Source organism: Rhipicephalus sanguineus, chromosome 4 (assembly GCF_013339695.2).
Source record: "Rhipicephalus sanguineus isolate Rsan-2018 chromosome 4, BIME_Rsan_1.4, whole genome shotgun sequence".
In the NCBI taxonomy this organism is placed as follows: domain Eukaryota; kingdom Metazoa; phylum Arthropoda; class Arachnida; order Ixodida; family Ixodidae; genus Rhipicephalus; species Rhipicephalus sanguineus.
Window position 1 is genome coordinate 58428352 of NC_051179.1, and position 17242 is coordinate 58445593.

A 17242-nucleotide genomic window follows, 5' to 3' on the forward strand; every position below is an offset into this window, starting at 1 on the left:
TCCCACGAGCGCACGGGCGGGTGCGCCATCACAGCCATGCCGTCCGCCTGGCTCACGTCCGCCTCCACGTACGGAGCCGCGCGGCCGCTGAGCGCCTGTTCCAGCTTCCATCGACTGTTGGTACCGTGGGACCACTCGATGAGGGACACGTCTTCTCCCGTCGCACGGGAGGCACCGTACGCTGCCTCGACTCCGTCGGGCGCCGCGAAGCAGAGCAGCAGCAATAGCGTGGTCAGCGCGAAGAAGGCGAAACGAGACGACGACAGTTCAACGACGAACCGAAGCATCCGTGGTCCTCCAGGTATCGCCGAAGTCGTCGTCGTCTTCCGGAACCGTGCCATGGTTGGCGTTTCTCTCTTACGTCCCACGATCGACGCCGCGGCCGATATAACACGCGCGCGGCTTCGCTCGGTGCTCGTCCCGTCCGTCCGTCACCGAAGGCGCGCACGGCTCACAGGAAGCGCGGGATGGTCGGGGGCTCGCACTCGCGGTTATCGCGCTGCAGAGGAGGACAACGCAAGGCCAATATGGAAGAGGGAAGGCTTCGCGCGTCGAGGGCCTTCTCTCGCGCTTGTCGAGCGTCACACTAGTGAGGCGACGCGCGGGGCGCTTCTGCTGGTCGCTCCGCCACGGATCGCGCCGTGGCGCCGCGGTCCGCGCTAAATTGCCACGCTGATGCCACTTTCCGTGACCCACATACACGTGTCAATTCTTGGTGCTCTCATTGGCTATACACGCCCGCTTGCTTGTAGTAGTAGTAGATATCACCACCACGCTCGCGGGCGTCTCACTCCAATGACGACGACGCGGCGCCTCGCTTCCTTCGCAACTGCGCGCTTCGTCCTTCTTCGGTCGAAGCGCCGGATGCGTCGAAGCACGTCTTGGGAGATCGCGCCGGACGCCGGCTCGCGGTGTCTTGATCGGCTTCGAAGGCGCGTCCGCTCGGCCTCGCTGTCCGTGATAGAGGGAAGGGACGGAGGGTTTGTTACGTATACGGACTTCCCGACTGAAGACGTCTCCTTGACTTATGCTGACTGGATGCACGCGTGTTTTTCCAGCTGCACAGTATATGCAGCACCGCCACACTGCTGTATTATAATGCGCTCTTCTAATCTAAATCAACTTACATAAGCTGACTGTCACGAAAGCTTGCTCGGGGATCCGTGCCGTCTGAGATATTAAAAAAACGCGATTTTCATCGACAGTACGTAGCGCCTGCGGAGCTAGCGTTCTAATCCCGACTGCAAGAAAAAAAAAAAGAAAAGAACAATTGTTGTTTACACAGTGATGAAAATTTGATGGCACTCAAGACTGTCGCGACACTTGATTGGTTCTTTTAATGTACGATTAGCGAAAGCCAAGTGTGGGGAGCATGTCTGGAATTTAAGAACGTTGTATAGCTTTCACTTGGCCTGGTAGCAAATCTGTGGTTCGGAGCAGCAGCTGCTTGCAAATACTTACTACTAAATTGCAAATAAGATCAACGCTCTCAGGGTTTTGTATACTTGCGACTTTCACGAAATATGCATGTTGCAAGCAATTAATCTCAGTGAGATGAACATAGAAATGGCTTGCACTCACGTCGCTGAAATGCTGGAGCACCAGCATGGAGCATTAGCCACATTGAAGCACCCAATGGGACGCGAAGTTTGTGATGTGACGTTAGTGTTATCAGTACATCGCATACTGTTTCTTTCATCTTTCGTGCACAGAGGCCAAAAAAAAACGTTCCAGCGGCGTCGTTATCACACTGAATTGGGTTAATCACCCCCTTGATCATGCTGCCTTGACGTAATCTAAGCCGCCATGTTGGAGCACTAGTACTTTAAGAACCTGTGTGCATGATGCCACGTGCAAGCTGTCAAGAGCACGAACAGCAGCGAGCTGAGCAGTGGCACAATTACAAAGACAGGAATAAAACGAAAGAAAAAAAGTCCCAGCTGGCAACGAAACAAAAACAGACGCATGTTTCCAAAGTGCGATCTGTGAGATATATATTTCGAGAGATCTAACAGCGTGGTCTTTTTGCCAGATATATCTCATTTGAAGAAATCAATTTCATTACATTAACACAGGCATTATCAACTAATATATTAAACTGAGCTATAGTAAACTAAAGGAATGGCGTCTCTCATAGACTGAGCCAATTTGGGACGTTAAAGGGGTCATGAACCACTTTTCCAAGTAATGATCTAATGACCTTAGTATCGGAGTTTACTGCCTCCCGAATCGATTGCCGCAAAAATTTCTCGAATCCGTCAAGAATCAGCGGAGTTACGGGGGTTTGGCGCACGCTCTCAGCGCTTTCTTTTCTCGTGTCGACGAGCGCACTGGAAGCTAGACAGGGAGGGATGGCACGGGGGTAAGAAGTTACGTCAGCGCGCGTCATGAAACGCGGTCGCTCTCCCGCTGTGATTCACATGCGCGAGAGCGGCTACCGTGTAAAGTTAGCAGACTGAGGAGTGCGGCGCGGGCAAGTGGCGGCACCCCGTGGCAAGAAGCGCATCTCATCCGGCTATAGAGGCCAATTCTTCTTCTGTGGTTATTAAGGAAAGGAAAAAAGCACCTAATTTCTGTCTGCCTATAGGCGACACGGCGCAGTCCCTTGTAGGGGTGGGGGTAAGGAGGGAATAAAAGAATAGTAGGAAAATAGAGAGAAAAGTGAGAGAGCCATTCATCCAACGAAGAGAAAAGAGGACATGCTATGTCTCCGCGACGTGAACGTGCCCCGCCCACCGACGAGAGTGAGAACCGGCCTCTGTGTCAAATAGAGTGTACTAGATAGTTTGAAAAGAGGGCGCCTGAGGAAACGGCAACTTCGCGCTCCGCTTGTGGCCTTTACGCGGCGCGCACGACTGTAATATTTTGCAGAGCAGTTCATAGGCGCGTCAGCTTTCCGCAGGTTTTGTTTTTTCAACAAGCCCAAGGGGTGCTTCATGACCCCTTTAAACGTTATGATTAAACCAACTAAAGAAACGAAGGGACTGGTCGCCGAGCACACACAAAATATAACTACATGTGTCAGTGCGCTCTCAAGTGTAGTGAACTGAATATACTCCTTCTTTGAGACAATGATCATAAGCTGCACTCAATTGTGGCTTGCACTGAAGCTTACTTTGCTAATATGCGCAAAAACATGTAGCGTTGTCTCATACTATGCGTTTTACGGTGTCTCGAATGAAACGCAGACTAAGCACACCGGCTCACAAAGCATTCCTTCTCGATTCAGCGTATGGTCATTAGCCCCCACTTTCAAAGCACCGGGTCCGCGCACACAAAACGCGGAAACAGTTCTCAGTAAGCGACGACAAAACAACCAAATGTCACTGCAGATGCAACAGCTGCAGCTTCGTTAACAAGTACCAAAAAGCTAAATACTTCCTTTTTTTTATTTATAAGTTACCGAAATACTCGTAACAACTATTTTTCAAATAAACGAGCGAATGAAGTTATTTCCAAACGTTTCTCGGCGTCGCCTTGAGTCGCTTGCGCTTCGCTTGCACCGTTTCGTTTCACTGACGACGTTACACCGACAGCGGGCTTCTTGTCTTCGTGTATACACGCAAATCGCTCACAAAACTTCAGGGTAAGCGGCGGCTGTCGCTTGCCGAGAAAAGAAAAGAAGAAACGAGCCGAATACGTTGCTCCTGTAGAGGGAGGAAGTCGACAAGCTATCAGTCATATACTACCAGTCGTATACTATCAGTTATATACAAGATCAAGCGCACAAAAAGACGACGAGTTCCCGTGGTGTGACGCCGGGAGCACGCGCAGTAAATCCTTGCAGTCACCGCGCGTTCCCGACGTCGTCCTCTCAGTGCAACCGCAGTTCCGTGCCCGCCGGTCTCTTGACGAGCACCTGGAAGGTATCCAAAGGCGCCGGCAGGGGTTCCCTGACGTCGCAGGCGTACAGGCGTGAAGTGTTGACCCGGACCACGGCTCCCAGAAGCAACCTGCCGTCCGGAGGCAGCGGTCGGCTGCGGCCCACCAGGACTCCTCCGACGGTCACCTCGGCGAGGTCGGGGGACGACGGCGACAAGGACAGCTCGTCGCTGGCGTTGCCCTTGGCGCCCCCGTCGCCTCTGAAGTCCACCCACTCGAACACTACGCCACGCGACTCCACAAGGAACTCGAAGATCAGAGCCACCTATGTATGTGTGTATGCCGGATGATTTGAATGTTAGCCAAAGACATGGCGGCGCAAGTTCAAGGATTAAACGTGCGATAAGGACTTCTTAGGAGCGAAGCTCCTTAGGCTCACACCCCTCCGCGCCGTCGAAGTTCCCTTCTCTTAAGCATCGCTTTAGGTTGCAGTGGCCGGTGATTTAAGAGGAAATGTTTAGGCCCTGAGGGGTTTCGTTCTAGCACACTAGAAATTTGAGGTTAAACGAAATAAGCTCTGTGCACAACTGGTTATAATGGTCGTCTTCACTTTCACCGCCTTTATCGTGAGTTGTGAAATGACAACTATCGTTCTAGCGCATTACGGGCGCTTTGTCGAAGGTAGTAGCAGACACTCTCCCCACTCGGCGCCGGCGCAAAAAGACAATGAAACGCTGCTCGCGGCGTTCCGTCGCCGCCGTCGAAGCTCCTCGCCGCATCACCGCTCGCACCCCTTTCCTTGCGCTGCGCGCGCCGCACACTCACTCGCTCAGTCGTTTCCGCCACCGAGCGCAGCAGAAGCTCTCCCCACCCGCTCCCCGCCCTACCGCCTTCATGAAAGCCAGCAGTGAGATCAGGCGCATAGTTGTTTGAGAAAAGGAAGGAAAAGAGCGGTCTATCACTGGTTGCTGAAGACACCCTAATCCAACATCCTCTAGACTAGCTAAGGCCTCTCCATATCCTCCTCTGCCTAGCGCCTACGTCAACGCGCTACGACGGAGCGGCTTCGTCGGCGCTTTCGGGAAACGGGAGGCAGGCCCGCCTTACCGAGCCCAACCTGCTGCGACCGGTTCCGTGGAGTTTGAACTGCTGCTCACGTGCGAAATAAAGCAAGCCCAAGAGCCGAATTTACGGAAACGCGCAGTAACGTGCTTACTAAAGTTTCACCCATTATTTTGTGAAGCACTTGTGCATTTTGCAATTTTTGCAATTTTTTAGAAGCGTTTCCTCTACACCCAACACAGCTCGTGTGTGTATTGTGTAGTTAAAGGCCACGCTGAAGTAAAACGGAAATCACTTCGCTACACATACGGCTGTAAATGTTTCGTAAGAGGAAGCTCTGGGAATATTTCAAGGTATTAATGTTAAACTGCAGTGGAAAATCAAGTTCTAGAACTTGTGCTGACATTTAATGAACTTATAAAGCTAAATTTCATCCATGTATATAGTTCCCTAAGCATTAGTGCAACAAAGAGACTGTTCCCGCCTTATCGTCAAGTTATTATTAGTTGATTTCACACAACATTTAATCAATTCCTTACCGTTTCGAATCATATATGCCTTAGCTAGTCCAGAAAGTGTTGGCCATGTTCAGAACTGCAAAAAAATACTGTAGAACCCATACGTTTAAAGTAGTCCAAGAACTTCATAAATTTCCACATTTAAACATGTATAGCTCGCGGGCAGGAACAGGAAACCGCCATATATATATATATATATATATATATATATATATATATATATATATATATATATATATATATATATATATATATATATATATATATATATATAAAACTTACGACCCTGCGGAGCGAGGGGTCGTAAGTTCGACTCCCGGTGACGGAACTTTTTCTTCTGTTTTTTTTTTTTTGCCAACTGTTAGTCTTTATATTTTACAACGTCATATCCGTGACGGAAATACGTCAGTAGAGCCGTGGTGGACCCCGGCATAAAACACTTTCGTGTTAAAAAAAAAGTAACCTCCCAAGCACTCCAAACCGATGTCTAACATAGGTCTTTATCATGAGCTGGGATCTATCGAAGTGTCTTCTGTTGTATAGCTCTTGATTTCTCTGCAACCACATTTAAGAAATGTGTGCTTTAAACTTTGCATTTGGTGGCGTCAGCTTAAAGGACATTAAGAACACCTAAAGGATTTTATGCGTAGCGATTCATGCTGAGGCGGGTATCGTCCCTAGCTGTATATGCTGACAAAACCTGAACAGGGTTCAGCTAGTGCGAGCGCGGGGACATTTCGAGGTAGCATTTTTATAGTTTCTGCGCACTCACGGACCGCCACATTTTCCTACCTCCTAACCATATACAGGTTCGCTGTAAAAAGGAACACACGAACACGATCTACGCACAAATGAGAAAGCTATTTAGAAGAAGCATCTTACACGAATTCATGTTTCAATGCATCCTTGTGCAGTGAGAAGTCTGTTGTCGACCACGCACGTGCACGAATGTCATATTATAACAAAGGGGAAATTGTTAAACAAGGAATTGTCGCCGGAGCCATCGTTTCAACAAGAGGAGTTGTCTTCGTCGGGGCCACCCTGACGAAAACAGGTCCTCTTGTCCCTGAACAATAGATATACCCTTATTGTCGAAACGTCGGCTGCAGGGACATCATTCCTTGTTCAACGATTTCTCATCACCTCGAGCCTCCGTTCTCCTCTGAACTTGTGTCTTGTTTGGATATTTTTATAACTCCAGTCCTCGCCAAACATTGAAGACACCGCGACCGGCCGTCTCCGAATACAATATAAAAAAAATGATAGCCAACTAATCGACCACGTCACATGTTCTTGCAGGAAAACTTCTTTTTCCTGTTTCGTACAGCGACTTGAATACCGTGCCGGTGGCCGAGAAATACGTTAGAAAAAAAAATAAACAATCGCAAATGCACAATAATACACCAGACCCCCCCCCCCCCCCAGCCTTAGGAAAAAAAAAAAAACTTCTTTGTTGCTAGAGAAGGAATAGCTGTTTTTTTTTGTTTTTTTTTTACTGCAGCCTATTGAAGGCTTCACATGTCAACCGCGGTGGTGTAGCGATTACGATGCTTGGCTGCTGACCCGAAGGTCGCGGGTTCGATTCCGGCCGCGGCGGTCGCATTTTGATGCAGGCGAAATGCTAGAGGCCCGTGTGCTGTGCGCGTTAAAGAACACCAGGTGGTCGAAAATTCCTGAGCCCTCTACTACGGCGTCCCTCATAATCATATCGTGGTTTCGGGAGGTTAAATCCCAGATATTATCATTAAGGTTGTCTAGTAGCTTTTGTGGTCACGCATTGCACCGATCCTCGGCAATGTTTAGTCATTTTTGTAACTTTTTGCAAGTTTTAGAGACACCATACAGCTCCTTGTTTTTGTTTATGTGGTTGGCGCTAAGTGCGGAAGAACATAACAGAAGTCGATGAATGAGTACTTTCGAAGCGGTAAAGGCGTTAGAAAATAAGTGAAGTTGCTTATATTCGGGCACACTTGTAGCTTAGTGATGCAAGTACGAATGGGTGCATGCTTGACTTGATTTCCCTGTACAAGGAGGAGTGATTTCTGAAAGTTTAGTCTAATTACATTTTGTTTCGAAGTGCTGCTGTTGAAGTGAAAAAAAAAAAAGAATGCGACTGAACCCAGCAAGTTTTCGTACACCAAGCGCTCCAAATACGAGTAAGTGCTTAACACATGACGACAACATAACGCTGGAACATTGATAATTGTAGCAAAAAAGAAAAAAAAAAAAGGAGACAGAGAGAGAACTTTCGTCTGAATTTCTCCTGGCGATGATCAAATATATATTTTGCCAGTTGAACGAGATCAGAGTTTTGATGCAGTATTTTAACAGAATAAACTGACATTCAAATCATTTAAGAGCAAGAATTGGAAATGGATGCTGAGATATAGACCCACTCTGTTTTTTGTTTGGTCTGTTGCCTATATACTTTAGTGTCCTGCTACCTTTTTCCCCTACGCCGTATACTAATTCGTCCATGTTGACGAGCTTCGAATGGTCGCTACGAGTAAGACGGCATATTGCTCACACATCTCCACTTGGGCGTGTTCTGAGGCGATCACCTTTGGAGATATATTGCCACATTATCGCTTTTAATGCGCGCTGATTGGATGCGTGGTTGAGGAAAAGCGGGCAAGTGGTCGCTTCAGTCATTGGCCAAGGAATATTGTGCGTCATTGAAAAGCGACACTGAGCTCACGTTGAGGGCACGACACTCACTTATGCTTTGACGTATGAATGAGGACAGGTATATGAACCATTTAAACCTCCTTGATATGAACGAACATAACACGGGAGCAGACTGTCAACTCCGGGCAGAGCACTTTTAAACCTTAGTGTATGAACCAATTAGCCCGCAAGATCGTCCTATTGAAGTGAATCCGTCGTTCGACAAAGCAAGCGCTCCCGAACTTTTCATTTCGCCAAAATCAACAACTGCTGCAATCGGCTTATTCAGTGCCTGCCCTTGGTCGCTGCCAACTCCGGCTGTTTGTTCCACGAGGCGAGTTCTTAACAGCGTTGCATGAAACAATATAAAGCGCTCCAACCAATATGGAGCGCAGAGTGTGTAGTCGTACAGACGCTTTTGCAATTGCCCAGCTTGGCAACACCCCAGTTGTGCATACTTGTGCAAGCGTACGCTTGTCCGCGTGAAAGACAGCTAGACTAGACATCTGCTTGCGGCACACCCATAACATGTATGCAAGTACGTAAGTCCGCTCCTCTGGTTCCCCGCGTCACTAAATTAGGACCAGATTGAAGCATTGCTGACTGATGCAGTATTTTCCTTAGTAGTTCAAAGAAAACTGCACCTTTATTTTTCAACTTGCGGCCGAGCTACAATTTTTCAGCGGCTAGTGAAGCGAACGAAGGAGCGCGGCTTAGAAACGCGAGAATGCGGCATCAACACTCGCGTATGCTGTTCACTAGCGCCTTCGACATTCTGCACAGCGCACAGTACCGAGCGGCACTCGTGAATGATCTGTAGCTGCCCGCAAGAGCATGAAATGCTCACAACGAGGCCTTCCTAAACCAAAATCGTACATCAAACGTGCGAAAGCCGGTGTCCAAGAGAGGCGACTATGCCTTTATAAACACCTACGGCCAACCGCCTCGGTAGCGCAGTAGGCAGCGCGTCAGTCTCATAATCTGAAGGTCGTGAGTTCGATCCTCACCCGGGGCAAGGCGGTGTATTTTTTTTTCTTTATTGCAAACTTTTTTTTTTATTATTTGCACGTTTTTTTGGTACCATGCAACAAAAATATTAATGTCTTTTTTGACGTTAACAACTCAATAACGAAGCTTGCCCAAGAAATAGCATTTAGTCGCGCCGATGATGTCAGAATTCCAATTCAACTTCGGTTCCAATCTTTGCTGGTATTGCAAACTTTGGTCGTAGTCATATATCTGTACTATACCAAAAACAGCAACAAATAGGTTTATATTTAACAAGTACTATTATCAAATCAGCCCGCGGCGACTGCACTCTATGCGAGTGTAAACCATGACAGCATAAAACTGAAACGAAAATTTACGAACGGCGCTGAGCTTTATCGTGAGAGACTCAGACCAGTAAAAGAGTACAGCAAGTGTTTATATGCAGGCATAGTATTTTATCGAGCACGGTCGCACTTCAGCACACCGCGACGAAGTTCCGAGTCTGCCGCCAGGGCATAAATGGCCTCCGAGATGCAAGCTTGGCAAATGCGCGGCCCGTTCTCATCTCAGAGGCCATGCTTTTGATTAGTTCTGACGTGTCCGCCTGTTTTCAGACGGCCGCACGCTGCACGCACCAACATAAATACACGTACGGTATATAGATGCAGAGTTCACTCTCTCTATTGTTCTGTCAAAAAATCCGGTGAAGCGCCAAATTCAAAATAGCCTTTGATGCGCGCTTGCCCCTATAGAGATGCACTGATGTTCGACAGCTGATTTAACCCCCCCCCCCCCCCCCCAATCTAAGCTTCCAAATACGAGAGACCCGATGCCCCCCAAAATATTTCTGGAATACTTCCATGTACATATATCCCGAAGTAATTTTTTGGAAACTTGTACAGTAATATTTTGTCAAATAGTGTTAGCATTGGTCGCCATAAAAAATGAATAGAAGAAACCTAGGAGGCAGTAGTTAATGTATAAGTGAGAAACTCGTGAACAAAACAAACAAAAAAAAGAACCAGTACAAAATAGTGCTGACGATGCTAGAATGACGATGCTAGGAATTGTATAACACTAGAGATACGTTATTTGAAATTATTTTTTGTTTCCGTGTTGATTTCCACCTGTGTATATCCACCCCCTATTGTACTCGCACTTGTTACTTTGCATGTCCCCTATTATATGCCCTATCGGGTCCTTAGGGTACTCGTATAAAAAATAATAAATATGTATGTTGATTTTGCTGATAAGCATTCAATGCGGGTAGTAATTCCAGAAGAAGTTTCTGGGATAGGCATAGAAAAGAAAAGCAATTTCCAAGATAAGGTTGAGGAAAAGTATCCCTACTGACTTAAAGTTGGGCAGAAAATCAAACCAGGGTGTAAAATTAAATGAAGATGAAATTTTTACGCTAGAACATCACTTCAGTCAGAAGAAGCGTACAGTTCGTGCAGGCATACCATATTTACTGGCACAGTACCATTAATGTTGATAATTGTGGCTATAGTCGGTCGCAACCTAAGAAAAAATGTTAGCTCCGACCACAACCATTGCTCTCCCTCCAACAGAGAATTAGCATGAATGCTCCATCAAATAACGCTTATTCCCCCCCCCCCCCCCCTCCCTTTATTTTTCTTTTTTTGACGTCAAGCACTTCTCGAGAGTTTGAGATAGTTGCCTTTACCGTATGACCAGTGCTGCCAGATGGCCCGAAGGCAAAATCAGTAGCTGTACCAGCTAAAAATCCGTAGATTTTCCGAAGTCAGTAGATCCATTAAAAAGGTGATGACTTTGATGATGACACATTTTGAACAATTTACTGAACTAGTAATTATTTAATTATTCTTATTTATTTCAGTTTGTGAGCACATATAAAAACGTTGTATATAACAAATGTAATTATCAAAGCATGGTGATATGACACCTTTAGGCAGAAAGCACGGTGGCGGAGACCGAGAATGCACGCCTCGGTGCTTTGCTAATGTACTTCAACCTGCTTAAACATGCGTCCCTTTGTCAACATTCTAGGTTAGGAAGAACACTTAGACAGACGCCACATGGGTGACATGGGGACGGGAGAGCTATGCAAATGTCGCTACTGAAACAGCAAATAAGTAATCTAAGAACTTCGCAAAAATGCAGTAGATTATAGTAGCTACTACTCGAATTAGTAGGTTGCCCAGAAAATGATTATGGTAAACGTATGTCATACGGCATGACACCCGTTTGTTTCGCGGGTTTTAGATCGGAAATTTGAGTGTCCTCGCAAATTTCTTCAGGGATTATGATCTCACTATCAGTAAAACGTAATGTTTTAGGTAGTAACAATGAACCTTTAGCTCTTAATATGCGTAGTACTTACATTATGCGAGAAAAGTACTTATGGATCGAGCGGAAACCAGCTAGCACGACTGTATTTCACAAATGAAGGGCACGCGCGCCGCGATTCTGCTCACATTCTTACTTAGGTTAGAGTCACTCAGTTGTAACCGAATTAGACTAACCGAGTAGAGCGTTGGCTACGATTGACTAAAAGGTAACTATAGTGTTGGATATCTGCCGTTAGGTACGAGTATTACACTTTAGTGTAATAATGCATAACCAATGCCTGAGCCTGACTCCATTAAGTGCGTTATAGCACGTTACGACAGTTGCTCTAGAAGAAATACGTCACATTTTTCCTACATTTTCGTTGTTTAACGTAAAGAACCAATTAACATTTACTACTACATTGTTCGCATACCTGTCCTCCAGGCAGCACGCAGCCCACGGCGACAACCTTGCAGGGCGAGAAGCGGCCGTCGAAGAATGCCCTCCCTACCAGGGTGGGAGAGCCGCCCTCCAGTCCACCGAACACAGCGCCCTCGGTCGAGCTACAACGATCCTGACACTGGTGCCAACGCTCGACCGGGTACCCAGGCGTGTTGCGCACCTGTTATCGGCAGGCGGAAATATTGGACACCGCCGTATCAGCCACAGCTGCTGTTCTGCCGATAGAGAAACTTCAGTTTGCCCCCAGGCTCCTCAGCATTCGAATACCATGGCGGAAATGGGAGCGGCTTTCGAGTGGCCTGATCAGTGGTGTTTCCTGGGGGCGCTGACGTCAACCAGGCAAACACATAACTACTATCGCATTGATAAAGTGCATTCTACTTCACTCACTTTCTACTAACTTAGTCTCATTCAGACTCAGGTTGAGCCGTGAGTCTGAGCCTGAATGAGTCCGGCTGAGTTATATTTTGGCGAGTTTGAGTCCAAGTGAGCCCGGTTGAGAGAAATTTTAGTGAGTCCGAGTCTGAGTGAATCCGGTTGCGGAAAATTGTGGTGAGTCTGATTCCGAGTGAGCCCTAAGCTGAAATATATTTCTTGAGTGAGTCTGTGTGAGCTCCACATTCTTGTTGACCTATCGTCCTATCTACTCATCTGCAGCATTACTGTGCAGCCTTATGTCACCTAACATTCATACTCACGTGTACGCACACATACTTTAACGCTTGAGCGTTCATACGCCAGCGTAATATTTATTGATAAGAGCCGTGAGTTACGGAAGTGGGGTGGGGGGTGGAAGTTCCTTGATCCCCCCCTTCCACCCACTAATTGTTTCTCAAGAAGTTCTTGATAAAAATATCTCGTCTGAGCAGTGTCCCTTAATAAATATGTCCTCACTGGATTACAACCACTAATGACTCATGTTTGAAGATACGAGGTCAAGAGGCGCCACGTAGAACACCGATGACGGGAGATTCTCAAAAAACCTAATTATACGCTAATGGAATCATGAGTCAACTCACTCAGACTCACTCAGCCTCAGATATAGCCGTGAGTATGAGTCTTAGTGAGTCCGGCCGAGTAATATTTTGGTGAGTTTGAGTCCGAGTGATTCTCGCCGAGAAAAATTTTGCAAGCCTGAGTATGAGTGAGTCCGGCTTAATAAAAATTTGATGAGTCTGAGTCTGAGTGAGCCCTAAGCGCGAAGTATATTTCTTGAATGAGTTTGAGTAAGCTCGACATTTTTTGCCGACCTATGTTCACTGCTGTTGTGAATATTTGGCCGTGGCTTGATTGTGAATGCATTGTTTCTTTAGAAGATTTTACGAGAAGTATACGCTGCCGAACAAGCGAAAACATGGCTATAATTGCGGTTAGTCAAACGTTCACAAAATGCCCTTAGTATCGTCTGGAAACACGGAATTAAGCAAAGGTGTGCGGGTCCTTCCTGAACACGTAGCAAGAATATGTGGGAGGGAAAATTGTCAACGCAGGTGCACGCGGTAGGCCTGCTAACGTCACAAAACCAGCACGTGCCGACGGAGGCACATGCAGTGGCGGATTGTCGATTAATTTTTACATCGTAGCTGTAAGTGGCCCACCTCCAGGATCTTGAGGCGTCCGTCCGCGTACAAAAAACTCCTAGCGCACCCTATGGAGAAGTGGTCTATATTGAAGCATTTTGCACCATTAAAGTGGAACCCCTGGCACCCCCTATGGAGTTGTGCATATAGGAAGCTAATGCATTATAGCGGAAAAAAACCCGTCGGCACGCGTATCGTGCGTGTTTCGCCACGTCAGTCGAGTCTAGGCGCCGCGATGGCGTGGTCGTGCGTGGCAAGTGTCGGTCGACCGCACACTGCGAGAACGCCCGATGAACAGCGCCCTTGCACTCTAAAAAGTTTTCGGGAGTAACTGCACAGCTAACCCGAAAAGGGCTCTTTCCTCCAACAAGGGACGAACTGTGTAGTAGTAGTGGTTCTTGAGGAAGAGGCACTGTTTTCTGTCTCCCAGGCGGGGACACGACTCAGCGCCTAAAATTGTGTGCAAAAGTTTGCACACGGCACGGCAAAAAGCGCACTTTCCTCCCTTGTGGGGAGGAAAGCGGCCTTTTTCGAATGAACTGCAAGAATGTACGCGCAGTGTGCAAATTTTTGATGGTGAGTCCTTTGTCCCACGTCGTAAAGAGAGGAATGGGTATAAAGCGGTCAAAGGGTTTGGCGGGTGCACGTGTGGTGGTAGGGGGGGGGGGGGGGTATGCATGTATGCCTCCGTGTTGGTCTTCGTGTGCGTGTTTCAAGGACACGCCAATGCAGCAACCAGCAGCAACTATTTTCGGGAGAGGCTTGATAGAGACAACAACGTGGGCATTTTGAAATATTTCTATTCACTAATTATTTTCGCATGTGAACCGAGCACATCACCGACATATGATTGTATAAACAATTATTACACGTGTACGTATTGACTGTACGCTGTGGTCAGCGGTACTTCTTCACTGCGAATCTGCGTGCGTGAGGACACCGTGGCCGTCCCCCTGATTCCGCGGGCATATTACAGACAGATCTCGTGTAAGCATAATCACTATAATTATGGAGAAAGATCGAATATCGGAGACAATGCCATACCACTAAATTGCTTACGAATCGGTAAAGGTAAAGGTAAAGGTAAAGGTAAAGGCGGGCATATTACAGACAGATCTCGTGTAAGCATAATCACTATAATTATGGAGAAAGATCGAATATCGGAGACAATGCCATACCACTAAATTGCTTACGAATCGGTAAAGGTTGGAGTGTTACATATTGTTACCATAGGCGTGCGCAGTGTACTCCGTTAAAGGGCGGGGGGGGGGGGGCAAGTTAATACGCCGCACCCCCCTCCTTTTTTAGTGGAGTCCAAAAGAAAACAAGGTCCGGAATGGACGCACGAAATAAATGAAGTGATGACGTGGTTTTCACAGCGGCCTGCCATTTGTCCCCGACTTTCCCGGGTAATGGTGGGAAGAGAAGGTGGCAACGCAACATCGAGGTTCCTCGGCCGCCCTTATCGTCAAAAAACTTACGTGGCAATAACCCTGCGCATTAAACAATGACGTGGCAGACCTAACTGAGAAAAGGCATGGGGCAGAATTGGAGCCCCCTTTTAGATAATTAGGGGGGAGGGGATGCCACCCCCCCCCTTTCCCAACCCTGTGCGCACGCATATGCTCGTTACACTACCGTGTCAGAACCTATACATGTTCCTATACATGTATATAACCCCGTTGGCACCGTAGATGTATGTACCGGAGTCGGTTTCTAGAGTGGAATTGTCGTACACAAGCCAAAGCTTTAGCATGCTGTCAGCTAACAGCTGATGGTGTATTATTGTATTGTGCCCTGGTTTACGATTAGTGCTTCAAATTTCTTGTGTGAGGCAATAAAAAAAAAAGAAAGCGTGGCGTGGTGCAGTGATTAGCGCACGCGCATGCTGATTCAGTAGTCGCCAGTTAGAATCCTGTGTTTTTGTTGCGAATTGTCTGAAATTTATTTCTGAACGTGATGTCTGTATATCGATTGTACATCTAACCACATGTCTGTATAAACCTCAAAATGCTGGATAAGTCAACCAAGAACAGATTTTTTTTGCGCAAAAAGTAGCTGCAAGTTCCTCCCCTGAGGAGTATCGGGAAGGAGCATCCGTTGCTCCCTAGACAAGTATCGAGAAAGAGCAACTGTTAATAAGGAGTAACCGCGCGGGGGAGTAACAGTTCGTCCCTTCGCAGTTGCTCCCAAAAGGGAGGAATGGGCGTGGCAAATCAGTTACTCCCCTAAAGGAGCAACCTCGATACCCCTCTTCCTCCTTTACTTCTAGAGTGTACGAAGAACGGCTCCCGTGGGAATGCCGGGAGCCCGTGAGCGAGATGCGCACCGGAAAGGAGTGACGTTTCCCACAAAAGCACAAAGTTTTGAAGTTAGGCTCTTCTACGCGCAGCAGAAAAAGCATTATGCTAAAGTGTCTTTTTTTTTACAGCTCCGCTGGTCACCCACCTTCAGAGTGTAATCATTCCTACATTTTTGAATCTATTAACGATTAATCGTTCGCCACCTTAGATTTAATCGACGAATCCATATCGATGAAAGTTATTCGATATGTTTGGCGGGCGCTTTCAAAAAGGCTCAAGCTGGTTATACTCGTACGCACTTTATACAGTTCCACCTCCGAAACAAAAAAATAATCTGAAAGAAGGATGAAAAACACGTGCGAGTGTGTAACGGTTTGATAAGTCATATTTACTTTGTTAAATACTAAACATAATTGGTGCTAACGAAAAGTGAAGCGATGGACAACATGTGATATAAAGCGAAACAAGACATAAATTCAGATGATGATGCGGGCTTGAAGAGGTGAAAAGTAGTATAACAAGGAGTGTTGCAGGAGTGTAGTGACACAAATGAATGCCGCTATGAAATGGCACTTATTGAGTGCATATGACGAGGTTCAAAGCCAGGTTGAAACCCACCTACGCCAGGAAAATTTATTTTGTTTTGTACGTTCATCTCTCTGTAGCGATGATCGTCTTACGCGACCGAGGGACGGACAAGCGAGCAATTTTCTAGTTGAGGCATTTAAAAACCTTCTCTAGAACAAGATGTAAAGCCGATAAGGGGGATTGTACACACCACGAAAATTTATACTTTGCGAAAATTTAAAGGCGTATTGACACGAATTTTAAATATTTGGGAGTGTTGCTCTAAATAAAACACTGTTGTTGAGAACCGTAAAAAGAGTATTGTAGTGCCTGGGAATGCACCGAATATATTTTTAATACCGCTACCTTAAAAGAACACTTTCAGTTTAGATATCGAGGGGGCGGCTTCTCAGTGACGTGTCATCGCAGTGTGACGTGGCGTGTCATCGCGACGTACTAGTGGCAGATCTGTCATCTGCTCATGGTGCACGTAAACAACGATTAGTGAATTCTTGTCCAGCGACCCCGACAGTGATTTTTGCGATTTAGGCTGTGTGCAGGACGCAGAATTCGCTAACTCAGTGGAACTGCGTTGTCTCGTCGGGATAATGTCCATTGCGGTGGGGTTGGCTTGCAGATGATCAGCGACGAAAGCCTTAAAATCAAAGTAAAATATTTTCTACGTGTTGTCCGACTGCGGTGTGTGGAGGGCGCTAACACCGCGTACCAAGTACACGAAAAATGCCCCTCTTGCGATGACTCAAAATCGTGTCAGTACTCCTTCAATGACAAACTCGCGTATCGGTTCTCGCGGGGTGCGGCTGATGTGGGGCCCTTCCAGACGCCGACGAACGCTAACAGGGAGATTACAGATCCTATGCCGACGCCGCCCGAAACAACTATTGCGCATCACTTGGACGACTCCCTGAGGAGATTCTGTGTGCACTTCTCTTTTAGA

General features: G+C 46.9%; 1 protein-coding gene and 1 non-coding gene across 2 annotated transcripts in view; one reads left to right on the forward strand and one right to left on the reverse strand.

The window, feature by feature from the left end:
• Positions 1-17242, reverse strand: part of LOC119390048 (uncharacterized) — a 68947-nt gene that overhangs the window by 10366 nt on the left and 41339 nt on the right. The window contains exon 5 of the mRNA XM_049415199.1: positions 11806-11994. Coding sequence (XP_049271156.1) covers positions 11806-11994 — 189 coding nt within the window. The remainder of the gene's footprint in view (positions 1-11805; positions 11995-17242) is intronic.
• Trnam-cau (transfer RNA methionine (anticodon CAU)) lies at positions 9012-9084 on the forward strand. The gene has a single exon. It is a non-coding gene; the product is annotated as a tRNA-Met (tRNA).